This window comes from Hyperolius riggenbachi, chromosome 2 (assembly GCF_040937935.1).
Source record: "Hyperolius riggenbachi isolate aHypRig1 chromosome 2, aHypRig1.pri, whole genome shotgun sequence".
Taxonomy (NCBI): domain Eukaryota; kingdom Metazoa; phylum Chordata; class Amphibia; order Anura; family Hyperoliidae; genus Hyperolius; species Hyperolius riggenbachi.
The window spans coordinates 254,553,722-254,569,440 of NC_090647.1; the positions used below are offsets into that span (position 1 = coordinate 254,553,722).

The 15,719-nt window shown below is 40.8% G+C and overlaps 1 protein-coding gene across 1 annotated transcript in view; it reads left to right on the plus strand.

Annotated features, from left to right (window-relative positions):
* Window positions 1–15,719, plus strand: part of LOC137544945 (uncharacterized) — a 648,464-nt gene that overhangs the window by 282,950 nt on the left and 349,795 nt on the right. The window contains exons 60-62 of the mRNA XM_068266042.1: window positions 2,112–2,317; window positions 4,132–4,204; window positions 8,585–8,748. Coding sequence (XP_068122143.1) covers window positions 2,112–2,317; window positions 4,132–4,204; window positions 8,585–8,748 — 443 coding nt within the window. The remainder of the gene's footprint in view (window positions 1–2,111; window positions 2,318–4,131; window positions 4,205–8,584; window positions 8,749–15,719) is intronic.

The following is a 15,719-nucleotide window of genomic DNA, read 5'->3' on the forward strand; positions in this document are numbered from 1 at the left end:
CTTCCTTATGACAAAACCCAGCCATCTTTGTAAACTGATGGCCATGGTTCCACCTTGTACTAAATGCTTGTCAGTAAAAAAAAAAGTAGAAGTAGAAATATTCTGAACATTTTTTTTATATAAAGCAGTCAAAAAAGTAAATGTACCACTTAATTGTTTGTTCTCTTTAAAATATTAAAGTGTACACAAAGTCATAAAAATGTAAGTCTAGCTGTGCAGAATCCTCTTTCATGTGCAGTCGTCCTGTGCAGTAGCCTTTCTTTCATAAATAGTAACCCTTTCTCTTCCACATGGAACTCCCCTGCACCCCCCCCCCCCTTTATTAGCTTCCCTCTTCTACCTGCAGCACCCCGTTTGCAGCCTTTCTCATTGTAGTAATTACTATTAGTGGATAATCCTTCCATGATGTACCTGCAAATAGATATATCATTTTACCACTCCACTCCTTGAATATCCGCTGCAAGAGATTACAGGAGGAAATGGGCTGGCGGGACCCATGGGAGAGGAAGGGACACCTGGACTTAGAAGTGGGGATCACATGAGAGAAGTTGTTGCATGGAGAGAAAGGTAGAGATAGAGACATCTTCTAACTTGCCCCTTTTTCCCTGTAATCCATTCCTTTAGATGAGCAAATGGCAGGGTGGTACAGTTATACATCATATTGCTGAAACTATATTAGTGCAACAACTGAGGGTTCTTTATAGCTGGATTAGCTTTTAATAATGCCATAACGTTTTATAATTACTACAGTGGTTTTCTACTTTTGTGAATGGGGTGGTTCTGGACCATCCACCATACAATTCTCAAACAGGAGCCCAGTATTAACTTCCATAGTTTGGCACTTGTTGCTGTGTTTCCATGTGCAGTAGCATGTTCCATATCCATGTGCAGAAGGTACACAAGACTGTGGTCTGTGTAGCCTTTTGCAGAAAACCAGCCTATATTGTGCTGCTGCTTCCTTCCTGCTTATAGAAAAGAAAGAAGGATTAATACATTGCAATGTATAAGACAGTGGTAAGCACTTGAGCTGACTCTTTGTAACGTGGGTTATACCTGTCAGCAAACTAGCAAACTGAAATTGATAAAAAGTACTGGTCATGTCAGCAGCCAGCAGGCTTGTACACAAAAGCACAACAAACATCAGCTATAATATACAAAATGAAGCGATCCAAGCAGTCAGGAATAATAAAGAAATTAGAGGAATATGAGGGTGCCATCTTTTTTTTGTAAAAAAAAAATGGCAGTTGCTTGGCTGTCATACTGATTTTTAGTATCTTGTCATACACCTACAATAAGCATTCAGTCACTGACCTCATGTTCCTGCATTGTCCACCTGTATATAAGCTCAGAGTATAAGATTGGTGAACAAAGTTTTCCTCTTTCATAGTGTAAATGCCTCTGTGCCAGGGTTAGCTAAAGCTGATATAAAGAGAATCTGGTGGTTTTAGTGACCACATTATAATCAATAATGGATTAATAATGATTTATTTTGGCTGGAGTTTTTTGTTAATGCAATCATGTAGTGAATTACAGTAATGTAAACCAGTGGGAAGACTGATGATGTGCATCCTTATCACTTTATCAACACCCCTCAATGGCACTCGCAGGCTCTCCCATCCGAATTTCCATGTAGTTCCCTGACTCCTATTTCACTTGAACACTCCCCCACTCACCCCATCTATGCATCCTACCAATCAGAGCATGGCCCTTTCTGCCCTTAGGTTGTGTCATATATAAGGCTCTGCACCAACTGAGTCTCCAGGCAGGTTCATATGCCTCAGTCCACCACAGTATCAGTTTGTATATACTGTGAAATATGCCCACAGTTTTCTTTCAACCAGTTTTCCTTACATGTTAATTACAAGATATACTTTTTAATGCCATTCAGCCACAGCCATACTTAAGAAGAATGGAAACGTGTATTGTAAGCTTTTGCAGACGCTACTGCAGTAATCTGAAATCTGATAACCTGCTATGTGCTTCTGCGCTGTACATTACATACTAATTTTATGCATGGTCTAACTGAATAAATGTATGGGAAGGGAAAAACACAAAAATAGGAGAATTGAGTATTGGATCTTACCCAAACCTTGATTAACACTATCTTTCAGGTGAATAAATATGGAAGCCAGCCAGCCTGTGAGTTTATTCGACAGCTGCTTGATCAAGAAAGAATTTTTGACCCCATGTCCTTGAATTGGAAAACTATGGAAGGTATCATATACCTGGCTACATGGAATACAACACCCGAAAGTTCCTCAGCCCAAAAACAACGCTTGCTAAGACATTTTTCCACTTTTCTCTGCAAGTACCCAAGGTATGCCATTTATACGTACATTTTTCTTTTAAATACATTTCTTAAAATCGCTTGGGACATTTAGGATTCTCCTTTATACAGATCCAGACAGATCTTACAGCCTGTATCTACGGGCTTTTACTTCCATTTGATGGAAACGTGTATGAGTATTTGTAACGAGTACACTTGACTTTTGCTTACTAATGAATGAAATAAAGACATGTAAACCACTAACGCATTTCATAAGAAATAACCTTGGTTTGTCAGAAACGCATTGGTAGTTTACATGTTTTTATTGTTATCTGTAAAAAAAACAACTGATACTTACACAGTGATTTACCTGAAGTCCCTTCCATTCTACACTCCTGATGCTGTTGTGTGTCCCATGTCTGTGATCATGAATGAAATTTGACTTCTGCCATTTGAAAGTGCTTTTGCTGATTTATGTCACACAGCTTTATCAGGCATCCCATTAGGTGAGATGCGTCAGCCTTAAACACTACAGACTTTTGTGGGAGCACCTCTTCCAGTTCCTTCCTTTGTTTTTTTTTATTCTTCAGAGACTCAGGTCTTTTCTGTGGTCTGGCTGCAAACCTGTGATTTACTTTGGACTTATCGGAGGCTACACTACAATGAGCTCCAACTAACACCGGGTTTTCTTCCTATTGTTCTTTAGTGAGGACCTACATTATTGCCTTTTAAAGATATTTTTAGAGGTTCCCATGTACCTTAAAGGTCGTTATTTTTTTTTCTTACAATTAACCACCCCATAAGGGAAGCTTGTAATGAAGTGTGCTGTTAGGGGGCTTGGGGTGAGCCTCACTGCTTACCTACAGGTTGCTGCTTCACTAGTTTATGGCTCAAGGAGATCCTCCTTGAACCAAATGCATCTCCTGCATTTTTAATTTCCTGGAAGTGTCTTTTACACACACATGCTGCAATAAATGCATGTTGATGTACACCATGGATTCAGGGATTTTTTTGAGGGAGTACTCAGTGCCCTTTAAAGAGACTCTGAAGCGAGAATAAATCTCACTTCAGAGCTCATAGTTAGCAGGGGCATGTGTGCCCCTGCTAAACCGCCGCTATCGCGCCGCTAAACGGGGGTCCCTTCACCCCCAAACCCCCCACTGCAACACTTGGTCGCAGGCTTGGTCGCTCCTGGAGGCAGGGCTAACGGCTGCAGCCCTGCCTCCAGTCGCGTCTATCAGCGGCGCATCGCCGCCTCTCCCCCGCCCCTCTCAGTGAAGGAAGACTGAGAGGGGGAGAGGCGGAGATACGCGCTGACAGACACGCGTGGGGCAGGGCTGCTGTGGTTAGCCCTGCCCCAACCAGGAAGTGCTCACCCGCTGCACCGAGGGGATTTGGGGGTGAAGGGACCCCCGTTTAGCGGCGCGATAGCGGCGGTTTAGCAGGGGCACACATGCCCCTGCTATCTATGAGGTCTGAAGCGAGATTTATTCTCGCATCAGACTCTCTTTAAGTGTTGTGTAAAATATGGTGTCTGAAACAACCAATTAGACTACAACTTGCATTAGACTGTCTTTAGTAAAGTGAATTTTGATTGATTGCTGAGAGGTTACATGTGGTACATCATGACAGATCACCTAAACATAATTCTATACATCCTGTATCTGCTGTAGGTAATTCTGAGACTGTGTAGGCATAGGAAGAGTGGATTTAATGTAATTTAGCATGTTACATCACCTGACACATTCCAAATACATTATTCAATATTAAATTTATACAAAAATTTATACAAGCATAATTGAAATAATTTTATTTTATATCTTGGGGACCCATGAATTGAATTGTGTAATGTTTTATTATTCCAGTCAGAGCGACCAGTTTGGAATTTTCAGCAGCGTACTGAATGCTCACTTTGTGCCCGGAGTGACAGAACGCAAGGTACCAGTCTCCTCTCCTTCATTAGCAGCACTATCTCAGCAGCTCAGCTAATTGTGCTCTCATTGTAAGCTTCTTGTATGTCACATATTAGTTAATGGCCTGTCATAATGAAGTAATTGCACTACTTTACAAATGGCCATAGAACCTACTGACAGATTTTGAATTACTTTCATTTTATGCATTCTTTTAAATTAAACAAATTAATGTCCATATATTAAGCAAAAATGTGTTCCTTTACCTAAAATAGAAGTAATTTATTATTTTTAAGTTTTCTTTTCATCTCGTCTGTCTGTCTGTCTACCTTATCTACAGTACAGTAGAATGTTATTATAGAAAACTCTGGTATAGTAAACCTCTGGCTATGCTAAGCTTCCGGCCATCCACCTTCAAGTTCCACCTGCAAGTTCAGCTCTGTACTTGCAGTCATTGAACACATGTCCTGGCATGCTTTGCAGTGCGGCCATACAACACTCCTGGGAACATACAAACTGTGGTTGCTGTAGCAAGTCTGTGGAGATGTTGCATCCCAAATAAACAGGGGGAATAGAGGAACAACACCCTGTAGATGCTCCCCCCATTTGGAGTGCACAGGGTTAATTTTTTTGGTAATTATTTTGTAACACCACATAATGTGTAATTTCTACTTACTTTTTGTAACGATTGTGTAATTCCTTCCGTGGTCAGCGCACAGGATGCGCGCTGACACTGCGGAAATCCTCCACAAGCGTGTAATCTGAGAGAACCCAGCAAAGGTGCTATGCACCTGTAGAGGGGTATTCCTGCCGGCAGATGGAGCTGTGGAGTGCAGAGGAACAGATCCTCTGCACAGCCACAGATGCCAGATAGGAATTGTACGAGGGGAAGCAATGCAGGGCAAGGTAGCCCTTAAAGAGAGAGAGCACAGAGACAGGGTGTATGTGTGTTCACCAATCTAGTCGCCATCCAATGATGATGAACACACAACCGTGAAGACCAGGTGGGAAAGCAATCGCAAGAGATGGCGATTGCTAACAGCGGCACAAGACTGAATAAGCACAGAGAAGGATTGTATGTATGTCCACCAATCTAGTCGCCAACCAGCGACGGTGAACACACAACAGTGGAAACCAAGTGAGAACGCAATCACAAGAGATGTGATTGGCAATGAGAATGAGCACAGGGACAGAATGTATGTGTGTGCACCAATCTAGTCGCCAACCAGCGATGGTGAACACACAACAGCAGAAACAAAGTAGGAACGCAATCGCGAGAGAGGCGATTGCCATAAGTGACACAAGACTGAGCAGGACAGAGCACGAAAGTAGCAAAGGCACAGCAAACAACAATGAGAAGTTAAGGAAAATAACAAACGCTAGCTAAACGCGAACACCGCACTCATTCGCAACAGTGAACGCGTTTTCGGCACAATCACCGCGCGTTAAGCACCCAGTGATGAGCGTGCCACCCTAACTAACCACAAGTAATATAAATGAACACAAATAGACTGAGACAGACAGAATGAACGCTTGCGAAAGCAAGCGATCAACACAGACAAACAGGTTGCGAAAAAGCTTGCTAATCGGTTGCCTCACACCAGGCAACAGCAGGCGCAAACACAGGACAAGGCAGACAGATGAGTGCAGCCAGTAGCCACCGCGGCTATGGTCTACACTCCAGGAACTCAGGCAAGGGAGATCCACCGCTGCTACCGCTAGAGCAAGTGCGATCCAAACAGACAAACAGATGGGGCTACCAGTAGCAACCACTGCTCTGATTAGCACCCCTGAGGCAGAATACAGAAGGAGGCACTGCCACTACCATTAGGGCTAATGCAATCCAGACAGATGAACAGAAGGGGCTACCAGTAGCAACCGCTGCTCTGGTTAGACAGACAGAACGATTTCCTGTCGACCGCCGCTGGCGGCAGGACAATTGCAGCAGAGAGACAACACAGGCAAAACAGATAATGCACCCTGACTGCACTAGAGGAGCTGCCTAGTGCAGTCCCAAGGAATTACTCTAAGATAATCTTTAGCAAACAATAGCAAGGCTGACACTCCAGGAGTGTATTAACAGACCAGCATGACCAGCAAAGGATTGTGGGATCACATGGTATTTATGCTGCAAGCCTTCAAAGGAGGCGGCTAGATAATTTGCATGACAAATGTATGCAAATTCCTCAGCAGCAGAGCAGGTCTGAAACTTGCAAAGTGAAGACAGGTCTCTCTTCCAGAGACCTGCAGCCCACAGACTTGAGGAATGGTCAAACAGCTGTCTGCCTGTGCAGCCCGCTGAGCGGATCATTACACTTTTAAATCAAATAAATATATGCATTTGAATGGTGCAATGTTAGGAGACCTGTCATCTGGAAGAAACCAAGTGAAAAGGGGTATCCTAGTCCCTGCCAGCTGCCTTTGGGGACTGTTAGATATTGAAAGCATAATTTATGAGAATATTTGAGGCCATCTTGCTGCTTCTATTACATGAATGATAACTGAGATAGAAGCAAGAGGAAGGAGGCACCCCTCAAAAAAGTATACAAACTTTAAAAGAAGTTTAAAATGTACTATGTCGCTTACCTCAATATAAGACCGTTATTAGATAAAAAATGGATTCAACTTATTGACACTAAGGTTGGACCGCATTTCACGTGTGTTTCCTGCTTCATCAGGTCCATACAGAGTCTAAAAAGCAAACAAAAGAAAACCTCAAAGCCAAGTGCTCAGTATGGCCCACATAATTCACAGGATATAATTGCTAATACAAATAAAATCCCTACATATCATATATTATAACACAGTGAGGATATATACAGTGGGATGCGAAAGTTTGGCAACCTTTTAACAACCTTGTTGTTTTGCAGTCCCCCCCCCCCCCCCCCCAGAGATCCTGCGGCCGAAAACCCTCTAGCTAGAACTAGGCTAGCTAGTACAAATGCCCGGCACCTGCCGATCCCAGTTGCTCCCCCATTTATACGTTACCCAGCCTGGATCCAGGAATAAGCGCAGCCTCCCCGGACAGCTCCGGTCTTCACTATGGGGAGGATCGCATATGACGTCATGACGTTATGCACAAACCCGATTCTCCCCATAGAGAGACTGGAGCTGTGCCGGGAGGCTGCGCGATCGCTGGATCCAGGGGGGGGGGGGGGGTAACGTATAAACGGGAGGATCGGGGGGGATTGAAGAGGAGTGGAGGGTGCCCGACACTTGAACTAGCTAGTCATTTTATTGATTCTAAAACCTTTAGAACTAATTATTGGAACTCAAATTGGCTTGGTAAGCTCAGTGACCCCTGACCTACATACACAGGTTAATCCAATTATTAGAAAGAGTATTTAAGGGCGTCAATTGTAAGTTTCCCTCCTCTTTTAATTTTCTCTGAAGAGTAGCAACATGGGTGTCTCAAAACAACTCTAAAATGACCTGAAGACAAAGATTGTTCACCATCATGGTTTAGGCAAAGGATACAGAAAGCTGTCTCAGTGATTTCAGCTGTCTGTTTCCTTTCCACAGTTAGGAACATATTGAGGAAATGGAAGACCACAGGCTCAGTTCAAGTTAAGGCTTGAAGTGGCAGGCCAAGAAAAATCTTGGATAAACAGAAGCGACGAATGGTGAGAACAGTCAGAGTCAACCCATAGACCAAAGACCTACAACATCATCTTGCTGCAGATGGAGTCACTGTGCATTGTTCAACCATTCGGCACATTTTACCCAAGGAGATGCTGTATGCGAGAGTGATGCAGAGAAAGCATTTTCTCCGCCCAGAGCACAAACAGAGCCACTTGAGGTATGCTAAAGCACATTTCGACAAGCCAGCTTCATTTTGGAAAAAGGTGCTGTGGACTGATGAAACTAAAATTGAGTTATTTGGGCATAACAAGGGGCATTATGCGTGGATGAAAAAGAACACAGCTTTCCAAGAAAAACACCTGCTACCTACAGTAAAATATGGTGGTGGTTCCATCACGCTGTGGGGCTGCGTGGCCAGTGCAGGGACTGGTAATCTTGTCAAAGTTGAGGGACTCATGGATTCTACTCCGAATCAGCAGATTCTGGAGACCAATGTATGACCAAATATACAGGTAAACCATTACGATTAACAAAGGTTGGCCAAACTTTCGCGTCCCACTGTATGCAATTATAACTATGGCTATATAAGTGTTTTTGGTCTCTTGGAAGCCCCACCTCCTGCTCTCCACTTCTCAGATAGCAGAATGGCAACATTTTAGGTACATTAGTCCTTTAATGTATATTGTGAGCAATGTGTTGGTGCATAATGAGTTTAATGATGATGATGATAATAAATAATAAAAGCCACATTCCAGATATTGATACAGCCTAAATTGAAGCCACTGATTTCACATTCTAAAACTGAACAAATCATCTGTGATTTCAGACTGGCAGCGGAGGATCTATGACTCCCGAACAACTCCAGGAATTAATTGCAGCTATCACTAAAGTTTCGGTGGAGTTACAGGACAGACTGCGGACTATGTTTCTGGGGACATCTCAGCGCTGCCACTACATATTTACACTCCGTGATCTTGCCAAAATATTCAGGTAGTAGAAATGGAAGTAATGTATGTTAGTAGTTGGATTGATTGAAAAGATAATGGTGGCTAGAGGTCCTCCATGCACAATTACCGCTTTGCTTTACCACAGGTGAATGCAGCTTTATACTGCACAGGGACTATCTCAGGAAGTGTTTGAATATATAAAGTTGAGACTTGCCAACAGCACTAAGTGAAAAAGTCAGTTTTCTGGCTGTATTTGACAATTACTAGAATGGAATCAATAGAACTTGTCTATCAAATCCTCGTCTGAATTTTGCCGTGCTGATCAATCGCAAGGATTTTTGTCCTTGTTAGTGTTAGTCTGTCTATCTAGAATGTCCTTGTTTCATTTCAAAGCACCGTGCCTTATTCTCCAAAAATGATGACCTCACATATATTTAAAATGTACTACAGTGTTAACTTGTACTTCATGTCATATTTCACTGCAGTTAATTATAACATTGCAGAATCTAAGACTGGAATTGAAACATTGGAGGAAAAAAAACACATACGGTATACAGTATACAGTGGTGTGAAAAACTATTTGCCCCCTTCCTGATTTCTTATTCTTTTGCATGTTTGTTACACTTAAATGTTTCTGCTCATCAAAAAAAACGTTAACTATTAGTCAAAGATAACATAATTGAACACAAAATGCAGTTTTAAATGATGGTTTTTATTATTTAGTGAGAAAAAAAACTCAAAACCTACATGGCCCTGTGTGAAAAAGAAATTGCCCCCTGAACCTAATAACTGGTTGGGCCACCCTTAGCAGCAATAACTGCAATCAAGCGTTTGCGATAACTTGCAACGAGTCTTTTACAGCGCTCTGGAGGAATTTTGTCCCACTCATCTTTGCAGAATTGTTGTAATTCAGCTTTATTTGAGGGTTTTCTAGCATGAACCGCCTTTTTAAGGTCATGCCACAATATCTCAATAGCATTCAGGTCAGGACTTTGACTAGGCCACTCCAAAGTCTTCATTTTGTTTTTCTTCAGCCATTCAGAGGTGGATTTGCTGGTGTGTTTTGGTTCATTGTCCTGCTGCAGCACCCAAGATCTCTTCAGCTTGAGTTGACGAACAGATGGCCGGACATTCTCCTTCAGGATTTTTTAAGGAAACAGTAGAATTCATGGTTCCATCTATCACAGCAAGCCTTCCAGGTCCTGAAGCAGCAAAACAACCAAAGACCATCACACTACCACCACCATATTTTACTGTTGGTATGATGTTCTTTTGCTGAAATGCTGTGTTACTTCTACGCCAGATGTAATGGGACACGCACCTTCCAAAAAGTTCAACTTTTATCTCGTCGGTCCACAAGGTATTTTCCCAAAAGTCTTGGCAATCATTGAGATGTTTTTTTTAGCAAAATTGAGACGAGCCTTAATGTTCTTTTTGCTTAAAAGTGGTTTGCACCTTGGATATCTGCCATGCAGCTCGTTTTTGCCCAGTCTCTTTCTTATGGTGGAGTCGTGAACACTGACCTTAATTGAGGCAAGTGAGGCCTGTAGTTCTTTAGATGTTGTCCTGGGGTCTTTTGTGGCCTCTCGGATGAGTTTTCTCTGCGCTCTTGGGGTAATTTTGGTCGGCCGGCCACTCCTGGGAAGGTTCATCACTGTTCCATGTTTTTGCCATTTGTGGATAATGGCTCTCACTGTCGTTCGCTGGAGTCCAAAAGCTTTAGAAATGGCTTTATAACCTTTACCAGACTGATAGATCTCAATTACAGTACTTTTGTTCTCATTTGTTCCTGAATTTCTTTGGATCTTGGCGTGATGTCTAGCTTTTGAGGTGCTTTTGGTCTACTTCTCTGTGTCAGATAGCTCCTATTTAAGTGATTTCTTGATTGAAACAGGTGTGGCAGTAATCAGGCCTGGGGGTGACTACAGAAATTGAACCTCAGGTGTGATAAACCACAGTTAAGTTATTTTTTAACAAGGGGGGCAATCACTTTTTCACACAGGGCCATGTAGATTTGGAGTTTTTTTTCTCACTAAATAATAAAAACCATCATTCAAAACTGCATTTTGTGTTCAATTATGTTATCTTTGACTAACAGTTAACGGTTTTTGATCAGCAGAAACATTTAAGTGTGACAAACATGCAAAAGAATAAGAAATCAGGAAGGGGGCAAATAGTTTTTCACACCACTGTATTTGTCAGCACAAACGTAAAGTCTATTTTTTAAGCAAATAATAGCAAATATGAATTAAATAACATTTTTTTAGCAATCTTCAAACTTTTATGTCTGTACTTTTTGCATTAAATATATATTCAAAGTACCAATCTGGCTTCTGGCAGGCTGCATCCTGTAGCTCCTTAATGCCAGTAGCGTGGATGTTCCTTCCCCAGCACCAAGCAGATCACTTGACACAGCCCACTTTCTCCAACTGCTTAGAGTTATTAACTGTTTGTAGCCAGCACTACAACTTTCTAAAAGTTATATGTAATTTTTATCGTCTTTTCCTGCCAGTAATTAACCATTTATCATTGTTCTATTTTTTTTTTTTTTTTAATACATGGTAGGGAAAGTATTTGAAGGGTACATTTTTTATCACACAGCAGACAGGAACTGATTATGAGACTCTTCAGAACTGTAGTGCTGCATTGCTGACCACAAAGAGGTCATCTGTTTCAGCAATACAGAGGAGGAGGATGTGGTCAGGAGAAAATACAAATCTTTCACACATAAAGCTGCAAAGTTATACTTATTTACCTATGTTTATTTATCTTGGCAAATTAAATTATATATTATTCACTGTAAAAGTAAAGTTACATGCATTGTGAAGGGTGTAAGCACTTCTTTTGCAGCCAGTGATGTATTTAATTTTCACATACACACTGCTTACTGGTGTTATGTTAGTTTTGCAGTAGGTGAAAGGATGTGTAATGAAATGCAAAGCCAGTTTCTATTAAAATATATTTTCCTATTAAAGAATAGTGTTCTTAATTTCCCAAATATATTTAGCAACACAATGTATTTCCTTCTAAAAAGAGCCTAGTAATGCACTGTTCAAAGCACCTGGTCCGTCACAACCAGTGGCTGCTATGACAGGAGATAACATTTCATTTATAGTGACAATTATAGAACCATATATATTGGTAGGTGAACAGAGGCGCCAGAAGGATAAAAGTACATAAAATTTTTAAAAAATTGCTGGGAGGAAGTGGTGGACTCGCCTCCGTTAAAGCAGACACCAAGGACTGTAAATATATAGATATACACATTTATTGAAAATACCCCAAAGATGCAATGCGTTTCGCGGGCACAGCCCACTTCTTCAGGCAATAAGCAGGGGATAAACAACAGCAATTCAGTTATAGCAAGCAGAGCACCTCTGAGGTGCTCTGCTTGCTATAACTGAATTGCTGTTGTTTATCCCCTGCTTATTGCCTGAAGAAGTGGGCTGTGCCCGCGAAACGCGTTGCATCTTTGGGGTATTTTCAATAAATGTGTATATCTATATATTTACAGTCCTTGGTGTCTGCTTTAACGGAGGCGAGTCCACCACTTCCTCCCAGCAATTTTTTAAAAATTTTTATGTACTTTTATCCTTCTGGCGCCTCTGTTCACCTATCAATATATTTGAGTCCACCCCAGGTGGAGGGGTGATCTACCCCCTTTCTTCCTATCTACAGAGAGCGACTTCTTAATCCTGAGTGAGGACAGGTCTAATCTCCTCACCTGCCTAATGAGTGGTTACCTAGGTGGCAACCCGTGTTTGTGAGTATTACCATCTCACTGTTTCATTTATCCAATCAATTTTGACAGACTACACCATATTGGGCTCTCGATTTCTCTTCAACTTTAATTATAGAACCATGGACATTCATGACCACAAGAAGGATTGAAGAAGCAGTACTTAAAATGCGTATAGACTGGTATTTGTAGTTCTAGTGTTTGGGACGGTAAAATTGAGTGTTTGTTAATGTGAAGGTTTGGATAATGTCAAAGGTTAGGTTTATGATACTGAAGCATTAGGCAAAAGGATTATTAGCAGTACCACAATATTAGGTTGAAAAAAAAATATCACAATTTAACCACTTCCCTACCCTGGCAATTTTCACAGTTCAGCTCAGCTTTGATTACTTTGGCAATAACTTTATCTATAATTACCACAACTAAATTATCTATATATTGTTTTTTTTCAGGGAAAATGTGGCTTTTTGTGGCTGGTATTTGTTATTAGTAATTACTTTATTTTCTATGCATTTTAAAAGGAGAATATGGAAAAAAATTATGGAAAAATACACAATTTATCTAATTTCATACATGATAGCTTTAATGTAAACAGTTCTAGTCTATTTGTCTATCCCTCCTGTTTATTTAAACAGTTCATTTGTTTGGATAATGTATTAGATGTAACAATTAAGTAATGTATACAATCCGCTACTGTCTGCTCCTGGAATATGAATTCCATCGAATTTCCTGGGAGGAGGAAATGGTTTTACTGTCATTACTTTACAACTCTGTAGTGATGTTATCAGGTCAAAGATAAATAAACAGTGTTTTATAAGAATTTGTAGGAAGGAGAGTGCAGATACTTATTTTCACGTCATAGGGACAGCAAATGATTAAAGGGCCAAGTTTAGCGCAATGTGAAGGATTGTGTTTTTTTCTGTGTGAAATGGCCAGGGTGGTGCCAAACAATGCACTTTGCTTGTCACTGTGTTTTATGGCATCATGTAAGTTGAGGTGGACCCTGGCAGTGGTGATAAATGTTTATGTTGGGACTACTAGAGGTGGCAGTCATAGTTATTTGACTGTAGTACCATAGATTTGGAAGAAGGTTAGTAGTGAACTTGAATATTTGTGCAAGTGTTACTTTATGGGTAGCAGTCAGCAGAAAATTCCAAAAGGCAAATATCCACTTTTCTGGAATGTGTATGCTATGCTAGCATATAACAGCAATTATCTGCCGATCACTTAGCTGGCAGCTGATGTATTAGCACAGCTGCCAGCTAATTGAAGGCTGAGGGTTTGGTTAGGTCATTTGAGAAATGAATATGCCATGTTCAATGATATCTCTGAACAAACATAATGTAGCCAGACTGAGCATAATATTTATAGACTTGTCTGTTTGTAAGAGAGTGATCAGACCGTGTCTGCGTGTACAGCTGCCCTCTCAAGTATGTAGACAACTTGATATTGTATTTGTTTTTCTAAAGGAAATTTTAACTAAAGATTTTATTTTCTGACATATGCACAGTTCTGTAACCTGCTGAAAAAAAAATAGAAGTAAAAATCTAGTAACATTTTACCAGCTTATTTGTTTAAATTTTTTTTTTTATTTTGCCTCCAATGCAAAATATAGATTGTCGAGGCGCTCATGCTTGTCTATGTGATCTAACTGGCACCATATGGCTGTATAGTATACTGATTAACCACTTGAGGACCGTAGGCTTTACCCCCCTTAAGGACCAGACCCTTTTTTTCCATTCAGACCACTGCAGCTTTCACGGTTTATTGCTCGCTCATACAACCTACCACCTAAATGAATTTTGGCTCCTTTTCTTGTCACTAATAAAGCTTTCTTTTGGTGCTATTTGATTGCTGCTGCGATTTTTACTTTTTATTATATTCATCAAAAAAGACATGAATTTTGTAAAAAAAATGATTTTTTTTAACTTTCTGTGCTGACATTTTTCAAATAAAGTAAAATTTCTGTATACATGCAGCGCGAAAAAAATGTGGACAAACATGTTTTTGATAAAAAAAACCCCATTCAGCCTATATTTATAGGTTTGGATAAAAGTTATAGCGTTTACAAACTATGGTGCAAAAAGTGAATTTTCCCATTTTCAAGCATCTCTGACTTTTCTGACCACCTGTCATGTATCATGAGGGGCTAGAATTCCAGGATAGTATAAATACCCCCCAAATGACCCCATTTTGGAAAGAAGACATCCCAAAGTATTCACTGAGAGGCATAGTGAGTTCATAGAAGATATTATTTTTTTTGTCACAAGTTAGCGGAAAATTACAGTTTGTGACAAGAAAAAAAAAAAGGTTTCCATTTCTGCTAACTTGCGACAAAAAAAAAAATGAAATCTGCCACGGACTCACCATGCCCCTCTCTGAATACCTTGAAGTGTCTACTTTCCAAAATGGGGTCATTTGTGGGATGTGTTTACTGTCCTCGCATTTTGGGGGGTGCTAATTTGTAAGCACCCCTGTAAAGCCTAAAGGTGCTCATTGGACTTTGGGCCCCTTAGCGCAGTTAGGCTGCAAAAAAGTGCCACACATGTGGTATTGCCGTACTCAGGAGACGTAGTATAATGTGTTTTGGGTTGTATTTGTACACATACCCATGCTGGGTGGGAGAAATATCTCTGTAAATGACAATTGTTTGATTTTTTTTACACACAATTGTCCATTTACAGAGATATTTCTCCCACTCAGCATGGGTATGTGTAAAAATACACCCCAAAACACATTATACTACTTCTTCTGAGTACGGCGATACCACATGTGTGGCACTTTTTTGCACCCTAACTGCGCTAAGGGGCCCAAAGTCAAATGAGTACCTTTAGGATTTCACAGGTCATTTTTGTTTCAAGACTACTCCTCACGGTTTAGGGCCCCTAAAATTCCAGGGCAGTATAGGAACCCCATTAATGACCCCATTTTAGAAAGAAGACACCCCAAGATATTCCGTTAGGAGTATGGTGAGTTCATAGAAGATTTTATTTTTTGTCACAAGTTAGCGGAAATTAACTTGTGACAAAAAATAAAATGTTCTATGAACTCACCATACTTCTAACGGAATACCTTTGGGTGTCTTCTTTCTAGAATGGGGTCATTTGTGGGGTTCCTATACTGCCCTGGCATTTTAGGGGCCCTAAACCGTGAGGAGTAGTCTTGAAACCAAATGTCGCAAAATGACCTGTGAATAGGACGTTGGGCCCCTTAGCGCATCTAGGCTGCAAAAAAGTGTCACACATGTGGTATCGCCGTACTCAGGAGAAGTAGTC